The 12,164-nt window shown below is 36.7% G+C and overlaps 1 protein-coding gene across 1 annotated transcript in view; it reads left to right on the forward strand.

Moving 5' to 3' along the window:
- The first annotated feature begins 935 nt into the window (after positions 1-935).
- The window catches only part of LOC139727611 (phospholipid-transporting ATPase IF-like), a 99,878-nt gene continuing 88,649 nt past the window's right edge, over positions 936-12,164 (forward strand). The window contains exon 1 of the mRNA XM_071638592.1: positions 936-1,329. Coding sequence (XP_071494693.1) covers positions 1,294-1,329 — 36 coding nt within the window. The 5' untranslated portion in view covers positions 936-1,293. The remainder of the gene's footprint in view (positions 1,330-12,164) is intronic.

Below are 12,164 nucleotides of genomic sequence, written 5' to 3' on the forward strand. Positions count from 1 at the left end.
GTTTTCGGATGGTTGATCATAGAGACAGTAACTAATAAAAAGCAATTGTGAAAACAGCGACTAAAGTAGAATAATTCTTTTTTTTTTTGCATGAATATGTTTTGTACACTAATATTCTTTGTTGAAAATGAGAATAAATAATTCTACACAGAGACGGTAATATGAAATGCAAGAAAGTTGGATATTTATAATCAGTAAGACTTTTTTTTTGTAGTTTGAAGTTTTGTTTTGAAGTTTTGTAGTAGAATATGTATGCTGCAAACATGACAGCAAAGTTGTCCACATTCGCGTTGCCCAATACAGTTCTTGTTGATTTTTTTAATGTATATTTCAGTAGCCACACATAAAGTTTGGCCCAGTATGATAGAACTTGGTGATTTTGCCATTTCAATGAATGAATAGTCGTCGATAATCTGCAACCAAAGCACAACAATAACAACAGATAACAACAAAAACAACAACAAATCCACATGGTTTGTGTATTCCTTTCGTTTTCTCTACAAACCATATCTACAAACTGTATCTCAGAAGTATGGTGCAATTCGGGTCGAAATACATTTTTGGGGGGATACGGATGGAATGATAGGAAGATATTAAAACGACCATAATGATATTATAGATCATGAACGAAAATATTATTTTCTTCATATGTCCTTGCAATCATCATTACACTATGAATACACTGTATTATCAAAGATCGTACAGAGTGTACGGTCTTTGGTATTATCTTTGATTTTTTTTTCTTTTCTGTACGCGGAGATTATGTTTCAGACGTAGACATCGTTGATAATGGTCTCGCGCCCCCTTTTGTGCACTTGTTGCATAACAACAATGGTATGGTAAGGTCTCATCAGGCCGCCTAGCGCCTGGCGGCTGCTCCCTCGAGCTTTCTCCCCCTGCGCTGCACCGTGAAAAAACATAACGATCGTCATAGAGCTGGGAGAGACAATACACGCCATTTGGAGTGGTTCAATACAATTCCTATGCATCATCAGCTGCAGGCTAGGCGGACGGCGGCGTATTAGTGAATTTAATGGTGTAAGGAGCTTGGCAGCCGACTGGTGCAGTGGTGGTATGGGAGGTGGTTGGTGTAATGCTCTCAGTTTACGTCGTAACCAGTAATTTGACACCACACACGCAGATAAACACGAAAGCTTTCCGCCCTTGGAACGAGGATTTAGCCCACTTTTGATGATGTTGCCCAGGTGATTGACGGCCGGCCGGTTAACTGAAGACTGTACTACACAAAACGAAACATATTCACTGAAAGATCATCCGGAACTTAACATAAACATGTCGAATTTGCTGAGAGCGGCAACTGATTTCGTGGTAAGTTCCCCTAAATAATTACTGGGGTCTAATTGTCATCATACAAATTCCCTGAAGCGTTGCCTTTAACGTTACGTGTAAAATATTCATGAAAATGTGATGAGAGCTATTAAATCGAATAAACTGCTACCTACATTTTACGTACTAGGTAGTGCTGTTCCTGTATTCATTTGATATGACTTTCAATATTGAGTCTTCTGAGAGGGAGGATCAGTTTCGGTCGCAGCAAAATTAATGACAACATTTTGAAGAAATAACCACAATACAAATTGTATGTGGCAATGAAGGATAGATAGAATCTACTTCACGTCTGCAGAACATAGCACTGATTAGCAGAACATTTCAAAACCATTCAAGTAAATGCATAGAAATTGAATCTGTACTATAGATCACCTTCGTTGCTAGGAAACGCATGCCAAGAGAATTGGGCCGAAGAGATTTTGTTTTCCACATTCATGATAGTTCTTCTTCCAGGTTATAGTGACCACAATTACAATCAACAAGCTGATTGTGATTCTGTCACTGTAGTAGAAAGGTCGGCAGTGCACTTTGCCGAAATTTTTAATAATTTACTTTGATGATGATAGATGATTGCAAATAAGGGACTCAATTTCAATAAACTTTAATATTTGCATTTCCTCATCAATGATCAAGAAGAGTTTTGTCCTTTCATAGATTGTGCCACCATTTTCATCTTTTAATACTTTCGTTTATAGACGGCATGACTGCATGGTGAAGTTCAGTTCAAGTTGATTTCAAAGTACACTTGTAACATCCATTTTCTTCAATATCAAATCATCACAATGAAAATTTGAATTTAGTGACATTTGAGTCGGTTCTAGATACTATAAGATACTAGATTTACAACATTGTAGTTTGAAGGCAAAAGAAATTAGTTCGTGTTGAATTTGTATCTCATAGGGTGGATTTCCATTAATTTTCCATGGTGAAGTGTCTGCAGAATCTTCGAGCTTGTAATGAACCAGCCACTGGTAATCTAATGTGATAGGTCTTCTGAATGTACATGTATTCATGTTTGCTATGGTGACGGATTGGCATTATGAGTACATCAGGTTCATGTCACCACTCCATTCACTAGACATCTACCTGATAATTTTGTTGGTGAATAAAAAGTTAGTTTGCATCCTATGGAGAATCCCTTGCTCCCTAAACTTTTGACTCGGCAAAAAAACACCAGAAGGAAAACAAAAAACAAAAAACTGAAACATGTTGTATTTTTATCAACTTTGTTGATGTGTACCAATCTTTTTTTTTTTGTAATCATTAGTATATTATGCATATTCCAGATGAATAAATTTGTAAATGTTACAATGTAGCTACTCTACACAAAGCTTTAATACCCAATTCTAAATGTAGCAAGTTGTCACTATTATCAAAAAAATTTGGATACAGGTACCTTAATTTTTGATGCTTTCCTAAACAAAGCCACAGGCTTCTTACTTCCATAATTGATTGCTTTCGAGACATTTTTCACTGTACACTTTAACACTGTACTTACGTACAACTTTTTCACTGTTAGTTATACTTCTATGACTGTCACCTGCTGTCGCACATATCCATCCCAGTTTAGCTTCATAGACAAGCTGCTATCGGGATTACATCTTCAAGGTTCAAGGCTTATTTTTATTTTTATAATTAGAATTTATAATTTTATTTTATAATTATTATTATAGATCTATCATTTTTATTCGATTATTATTATTATCATTTTTTTAGGTGGAAGGGCATCTTATAGGGCATCAAGTACTGGTATTGCTAAGCTTCACAGGAGAGATCTAAATGAACTACGAAATGCAGAGTTTTCAGCTTCCTGCAAGATTTTTAAAAAAAAAATTGTTTGAATGCTTGGATTACTGTGAAAGAATAATGTTGTGGGCCTTACTAATGGTGTAGATGACAGTCAAAGAAGGAACAACCAAAAGAAAAGTTGTTTTTTTTTTTTCTTGAGTGAGAATGCAAAACAGGGTGACACAACATTTGCTCCTGCGACAATTGCTCTGGTCTTATTTTATCCAAGGACTTTAAATAGGGTAAGGGTTGTGATAGGGTTTTAAGATTTGTAGTTTGATGTGAGGATTAGGATAAGGGTTAGGGTTTTGTTTGTAGGTAGAATTTATGCTTTTCTTTGTGTGCAGATATTTCACTGTCTACAGAGCAATTGTCTCAGGAGCAAACAACATGGAACCACAAAACAGAAGCATTGCTTCAGAGTTGTCATGAAAGGTATAGAGAAAGAAATGTTACAACATCCATGTCCAAATGTAGTGAAGACTTTTAATGCCAGTAATCTTCTGTTCCTATGTCATTTTGACACATTCAAAGAAGTAGCCATGATTACGTGGATAGGACATTGCTGGTTGTAAATGTTTCATGGCCATATTGCTGATGTAATTCACATAATGTTACATGTAGTATCTGATTGATCAGTACACGTCATCTGAACTACTACGTTGCTAGGCATCCTGGGTCACTGTTTTGTTGCAGTCTGCTATGCAGTGATGTAATCGGGATCAGCTCTATGAAGGTGTTGCCTGTTCCAGAGTGTTGAACCAAGGAGGTACCCTAGTACCTCCTTGGTTGAACTAAGGTTTTTAAAACAGAAGTACCTCCTTGGCAAATGATATGAAATAGAAACAAACCAGTCAAATAAGTATTAAAGTAAACCAACATTCACATTGGTTGCTCTACTGGGCTGTCAATAGCTTTTTACAATGTAACTAGTCTCATAAATTTCCCCTTTCTTTCATTTATTTTCATGTCGGCATTAACTTAAAAAAAAAACCCATACATGTAGATTAATCAAAAGATTAGACTTTTCAGTGCATACTGTTTATCAGAGTAGTGTTATTTCTTTATTACACGTAGCTCTGCAGTACCTCCTCCTGTCACTAATGAGTATGACAATGGGCACACACGTTTATAGTTATTTATTTTTTAAAAACTCATTATTTGATTTTTTGGGGAACAGTTTTCTGATTGGGCTCTTGGAGAAATAGCACCAGCATTATGGAACAATCTCCCCCTTAACATGTTTGACATATTACGGATTTTGGTAAATTCAAATCTGTGCTAGAAAACTCATATTTGTGATATTACAGATTGTTTACTTATCTGAACCAACAATATGTGACTTTAGTTTAATTGATCTTGAAAGATACAATTGTAATTCTGAGATACTTTATACAATATCATGGCAAATAAATTTCTTGCTAGCAAAAAAGCGATCTACTATAAAGGAAGTCTTTCCCCAATCCCATTACTATCATAGAATCATCCCACATAGTACACACTAAACTTGTTCTAGTCAGGGTACAATTTGGGCATGTCAGTTAAAGGAGACCTCCGAATGATTTTCAGATTTTTATATTTGAACAACTATAAATTAGTTATACTGAGGACAGAGTTTCAGAATTCATGATGATTGGGATGAAGAATAAGAACATTTTCAAAATGTATAACAAATTGAAATGAACAAGGATGATGACATGGCAGAGTCACCATAAGAATTCATGAGTTGGGGCTCAAGGAAGCAGAACAAAAGAGGAAGGCATGCTAGATTATACACAGGTGAACTCGCAAGCAAGCGGTATTGTAATGGAATTACACTGCTACATTTCTGAAATATGTGAACCTCCTATGTCATCATCCTTGTTCAGTGTAATTTGTTTAAGGTTTTTCAAAGCATTGTTTCTCTGCTCAATAACCACAATAAATTCCACAAATCTATACATGGAGTTGTTGATTTAGTGTATGTACTACATGATGTGAAATTATGAAAATCGTCTGGAATGTCCCTTTAATAGCAAGCTTGAACCTTATTATGCAGTCCATGACAATAGTGATTTTCCAACTACCTAGTGAGAAAACAAACTTGCAAAGTAAATCTAGGACTATTTTGTAGCAGTGGGCCACTCCCAAGTTCATATTCCTGTACCTCACTGATGGTTTAATAGTCCTGAAATCTTTGTGGATATTTAGAAAAATCAAAAATTTGTAATTTTGCACCCACTGTGCCTTTTTCTTTTTGAAAGTAACAGTCATCATCAAGTACCCATCTCTTGAAATCTCATTGAGTCCAATTACAGTAATTGACAATAGAAACTAAAATCCAAGCAATGATGGGATCACTACTGGTACTTTCCACTCCACTTCAATACATTCACCTGTTGGATCCCCAAAGCAATGCATTAACTGCATTTGTATGTCATAAAAATGTCACCTCTCCATAGACTGGTTTAGATATTGTCACATTCGAATCTTATCTAATACTGTTTATGTTTACAAAAACAGAAAGGTTGTTCCTGGCAATTAGAAAGCTTACATGTATATATGCTAGGATTGTCAGAAAGGGCAATGATGAATTGTCAAGTGAATTCCAACCTGTCACCACCCGTACAGTTTCTGAGCTTGGAATTTTCATGAATGAGAGCATCGCTTTTTAGCTCACCTGAGCCAAAGGCTCAAGTGAGCTATTGCGATCGCCCTTCGTCCGGCGTCCGTCGTGCGTCGTGCGTCGTGCGTCGTGCGTAAACTTTTTACATTTTCATCTTCTTCTTGAAAACCCCAAGACCGATTTTCATCAAACTTGGCAGGTAGCATCCCTAGGGGGTTAGGAACTCAATTTGTTAAAATGGGCACCATGACCCACCCAGGGGGCCCCCAGGGGGGCCCAAACCCCCCAAAATTAAGGAATCTTTAAAAATCTTCTTCTCTAGAACCAGAAGTGATAGAGCTAAGTTAATACTATGAAGGGTCCAAATGGGGGCCTGAATTGTACATTTTCATCTTCTTCCTGAAAACCTCATGATGGATTTTTGTCAAACTTTGGTGGTTGGAAGGGTCCAAATGGGGGCCTGAATTGTACATTTTCATCTTCTTCCTGAAAACCTCATGATGGATTTTTGTCAAACTTGGCAGGTAGCATCCCTAGGGGGTCAGGATCTCAATTTATCAAAATGGGCACCATGCCCCACCCAGAGGGCCCCAGGGGGCCCCCAATCCCCCCAAATTAAGGAATCTTAAAAAAATTGGGCCCTTATTGTACATTTTCATCTTCTACTTGAGAATGCCTGGTCAAATTTTGGTAGAGCTGTGAATAATTTAGATTAGTGACTGCGTGAAAGGTGAACTTGCGATACTCAGGTGAGCGCTAGACCCGCGGGTCTCTTGTTTTTGGTGGGGGGGGGGGGGGAATATGCAGGGTGCCTATCTAATGGAAGAGAAAACTCTATCAGTGTAGGAGCAATTGTAGCTATGGGGACTATTTTTTTTTCTTTCCTCAGTCAGGAAAGCTGCAAGAATACGAAAGGAATGTATAAAACTGTACCTTGATAGGATTTATTGTTGGACAGTGCATCATGCACTAGTACCCTGGTAATCCACCACAGCACAAAGGGCCACCATAGCCCCAAATCTGGCCAGCCACAATGTAGTGTAGTGTATTGTCTCATGTATTTTACACTGAGCCTGACAGAAGGACTACTGTAAAACATGATATATTTGCGGCATGACATTTTCACGAATTGGAGCTGACAGCCTTTTTGGTAACATGAAATTTTCGCGAATTGCCACCGACTGACGTTCAATGTATGTAGTGCAGACAAAAACTTTCGCGTGCATTTTAATTTCGCAAATTTGGCGCTCGCGAAATTCGCGAAATTAAAATGCACGCGAAAATTCCTCGTTTTACAGTACCTGTAATCCATAGTCACGAAGCTTCGTGTGGTCCTACATGTATCTTGATACAATCAGTTGTTTCAAAAGGCTGACAATATGATTATGCTGCTTGTTTGTTCAGACATTTGTGTACATGATGTGTCAATCCTTGTTTTAAGTTCATAATTTTATCAAGAGGAAATTTTTGCTGTTTGAACCGAAACATTTGTATATGCTCTTAAAGATAGTCCTTCATGAATTCATGCATCAGGTATTACATACATTGTAGTATGAGCTTAAAATTATATTCCAATGCATGTAAATGTTGTCTTATACCATAGGCCTTGTAAAATTGTTTCGTGAAATTTATAGGGATGATTCTAACGTTGGATCTCTTGAGATTGGGATAGTAATCTTTGCAAAAGGAGGGCAAAGTTCATATATTATGCCTGAGTTGCCCTGATTATTAGTGCTACATGGTGGCAACTGTTGAAATGTATTCAGGCAGAACGTTTATGGTGAATGAATTGTTCAGTATTAAAAGTAAACAGTCCAAAGCTTTTCAGGGGGAATGAATACAATGTAGGCCTACAGTACATCACACTCGTAATTTTCTGTACAATCAAAACTAAACTTGCTTTATTATACTGTATGCCTATTATGGAACATATGAAGTCACGCTGCCATTGATTTATTACAGGGCCTTCAAGCCCGACATTGTCTGAACTTGCAGTAACAACATCTTATTCCCATATTTTGGTTTTCACATGCATGGATTCAATGACAGAAACATAGTGGGAAGCTAACTACTGTATACGGCAAATATTTTGCGAAGTTTTTATTTTCGCAAATTTCGCGAGTCAGCTGCTATTCGCGAATTTAAAACGCGGAAAATATTGACTCTGATGCCGATATGAATGTGATTCACATACTCTGTTCAGGACAGGACTCCGTGATCGCAAATTAACCACTCCCAAAATTGTCGGGAAGTCCCGATTCGCGAGAATTTAGGCTTGCGAAATATATGGCGTATACAGTAACTGATGTCACTCATTTCCAGCATAAGATTATTATTATTAGTCTGAGCTGCATTGTACATATAACTTTGCTCAGTTCAGAGAAGAAAATGGTAGAATTGGGGAATGTGACTGTCATTGCTGTGTGTTCTTTTAAAACTCACCATTTGTCTACATTTACAAGTACTAGTTATGAAAAGGTTAAGTATTCAAAAGTCACACTTTGTAGTAGTTAAATGTGTGTGTGTGTGAAGCATAAGTATGAGCTTTCCACAAGGGGAAAAAATATCCAAGAGGTGTGCCTCCCTAGTTAATCAATAAACAGATCTATCAGTGCCTACCCTACTTTGTATCTCTGACGTCATAGGGCAGGCAGTCATAGGAAGGTATACTGCGTAATTAACCTTTGTAAGGCTTTCGACTCATTTAACCTTCAAAATACAATGTACAATGTACGATGTATATTGAAAACAAACTTCATATAATCACAATTTTACATGGTATATAGTTTTAAGGAAGATTCAGTCTTCAATCATGAATGAAAGTTGTAAAACAACTTGTGATTTGTGTTAAGGTGATATATACATACTGGTACATTCTTTACTTTTTAGGAAAACTTATAAACCCTTGTAAATATTGTGTATTTGACATCATGAACTATAGACATTATTTGCTAGTGTAATTGTCAAGTCTCACATTCTCGTTCAGTAATACCTCAACTGAAAACTTTACCTCTAAACTAGTGATTTTAGTAAAGGGTTGTTCAGAGCACAGCACTTTGCTGCAAAGAAAAAATGCAAAAGATATGATATGATTTTTTCCCTTTAGCATTGACTGAAATTATATTATGTTAGATCAGTAGTGAGAATGTTAACCTGTGGTGAAACAGTTAGTGTGGGTATCTACATCATGTTGCTCAAGGTGAGTTTGTGTGTGTGTGTGTGTGTGTGTGTACATTATGAAAACACTTTACAACAGAGGGAATCTTGTGCTCAAGTAGTTTTTACATTTAGTGTGTGTAGAAAGGTCTATATATCATTCCCTGCTAAAAATGTACATTTTTACTAGTTTTAATTCAATATAAAACTACAGTGTATGTTGCTGCATAATTTTAAAATGTTTTCTTTCTTTATTGTGTGTGTATTGCATTGCTTGTCAGAGTATATTTCAACAGTGTAGCTATTGGAATGGCAAGATATAGAAGGTTGTTTGGGTACATTTAATGTTTGTAGAAAGGTCTATCATTCCCTGCTAAAAATGTCCTTTTTTTTTTTTTACTTGAATTTGGTATAAAACTACAGTGTACATTGTACAGTGTCGCTGCATTTTTAAATGTTTTTTTTCTTCTCTTTTGTGTGTGTGTGTGTTGCATTGCTTGAGATCAGCAATTCAAAGTATATTTCCACAGTGCAGCTATCAGAATGGCAAGATATAAGGCTGTTGCGTATCTCAGTCAAGAGGCTGCTGAATGTTCCTTGTTGCCAGGGGCAACATGTGTATCAGTCCTCAGCTATTCACTGAGGTAAAATTCTGTGGCTAAGGACCAGTATCTAGTCTTCATGTATTGCAATGGGATGTAATGTGCAGTTTTGCTGTTATATTCAAGGCCATGTTCCTGTTCACCTGCCAGTCATATACAACCTAACCTTGTTTCAAAAATTATTTCTTTGTTGAATGGTGACCACATGACCATTAAAGCAAGTAGAAAGAATAGGCCTATATCTGAGAGTGCATTATTGTATTACCACCATTATGAGCTTGTAAACTATGCTTGTGAACAAAGGCTACAAGTCCTAGAAACATACAGTCTGTAGCAACAAACCAGGGAGACATACATGTACGTATGCATACATTTTACTTGTATGTTCAAGCAAGAGCATTTCAAATTCCATACGATGAACATGTCTTATCATTCTTTCTACAGACCATGTGATTTTAGTTTTCTCCAAAAATTATATTAAATGGGTTATTATTTGATCTGAGTGATGATAAATTGCCATGGTTTTCCTGTGAATAAAGGTTCGCATTGGATATGAGCCTAGACTGAGGCATGTTGGTGATATTATAGTCCTTCTATGTACTGCAGTATTAATCTCACAGCCATGCGACTACCATGCCTGGCAGGGATGTGCGTAGCCTTCTGCCTATTGTTACCAGAATGTATGCGTCGTAATTGGTGCTCATTGTAGCTGGGAGCGTGCTCATCACCGTCTGTACTTGAAATTTCATTTAAAAAAAGAACTGTGGACACTACGATCAAAGGCCGTCTTCATTCGCAAACAAAGTGAACTGTGCTGGAGTGTACTGTGCCAGAGTGTGCCAACCCCATTTTCAGCCACATCAGAAAGCTCTGGTGTGGTTCAGGGAGTTTTAATTTAATAATCTCTTTGATATCAAAAGCAAGCCTTTTGAGGCACTTAAATTGTACAGTTGTGGTATGCCTTGTTCATCCCTGCAAAGTTGTGTAAAAACCAAATCATGAGCATTCATATCGAAAGAGAGGAAATTATGACATTATATACTCACAAACACATAGATGTTTATTCAGGTATACATGTAGATATATAATATTAAATGCAATTGACTAAATGGAGATTCTTTTGTCTATGTGTTTATGCCACCATAATGCACTAGATGTGAAAAAAAGAAAAAAAATTTGCATTCAATACATCGTTTATAAAGGTCAGATTGAACATATGAGGTGATGAATTAGATATTACTCTGTCACAGTCTGTTTTACAATGTTGATATTAAAGGAAGTTGATAATGTTGCCGTCCTAGATGAGATAGTGTACATGTTGATAAGTAGACAAAATTTTTACTTTACTACACAGGTGTAGACTGGTACTACTGTATTTCAGTAAATTGCTGAACAATTATAATTCACATGTATGCAGTAGAAGTAGACATTGTCAATCAAGTGATCCATGTCACTAAAGACATCGATAGGCCTACCTGTACAATGAGATACATGGCTCGACACTAACTTTTTTGTTTGGTGGCCCGATGGGGCCACCAAAATCCTAAATTTCAAATTTTTGGTGGCCCGAGAGAAAAATTTGGTGTCCCAAAAAAAACCCAATAAAAAACATTAAAAGTCCTTTTTTTTAAATGAGTCAAATATTTAAGATTTATGATAGTAAGAATTAGAAGTTGGACATATCTACTCATAAATAAACTTCAACAAACTTGCAACACTCACTCTGAGGCATTCATTCAGTCCTTTTCATCCATCCTTTGAACAAATTTAACTGCTTATTTCCGGCGCAAAAAGTTACGAATTTATTGACATACTTTTCAAAAAATTTTGGTGGCCCGAGGCGGGCCACCAAATTTGCCCCTTTTTGAAATTTGGTGGCCCGACTTTCATTTTTGGTGGCCCCGGGCCACCGGGCCACCGTTAGTGTCGAGCCCTGAGATATGATATTTGTCTGCTTTCTTTTCACAAGACAGATTGGTGTTTAACCCCAAGTGCAGAGAGATTTCTGTGAAGGTCACACCGCCCAAAATGCTGTACATTTTAATCCCCCTAGGTCTCGTTCTGTTAACTTTTAACATTTCCCCAGATGTTATTGTGGTGGCTGTCAAACTCTGTAAAATTGACTTTGACAACCAAGTGCCCCATGCCATTTTGAATACACATGAGGACGTACGAGTAATTCGGAATACAATTTGTGTGACTTGCTTCAGACAGATCGCCCAGTAACCTCAAGTGCACAGGGATTTCTGTTGCAGATAAGTCATCAAATATGCTGCACATTCAGTTTGTGTGTGTGTGTGTGTGTGTGTGTGTGTGTGTGTTACACCCACCCATATTTTTTTTTATATACTAAATTCTTTTTCATTTGTAATATTGACAATGTGGAATTTATGTTATCATAGTGAAACTTGTATCATTTTGTAATAAACTATCATTTGTCCACATTGTAGGGCCTACATGTATATTGTTCATATGAAAAAGAAAGAAAAATAAAAGATTGACAAAAAAAGTGAGCATGTACATGTATGTGTTCAGTTATCTTTTTCTTTAATCATATAATGAGTTGATTTGTATGTATATTTTTTATTAGCTTGATTTGTTTTGCACATTCAAAGTGACTAGATATTCATTAGGAATCAAAAATTCATAATAGAAATTATGGG

The sequence above is a fragment of the Diadema antillarum genome, unplaced genomic scaffold (assembly GCF_040938485.1).
Source record: "Diadema antillarum isolate AM-2024a unplaced genomic scaffold, OU_Dant_1.0 seq00000136_RagTag, whole genome shotgun sequence".
Taxonomy (NCBI): domain Eukaryota; kingdom Metazoa; phylum Echinodermata; class Echinoidea; order Diadematoida; family Diadematidae; genus Diadema; species Diadema antillarum.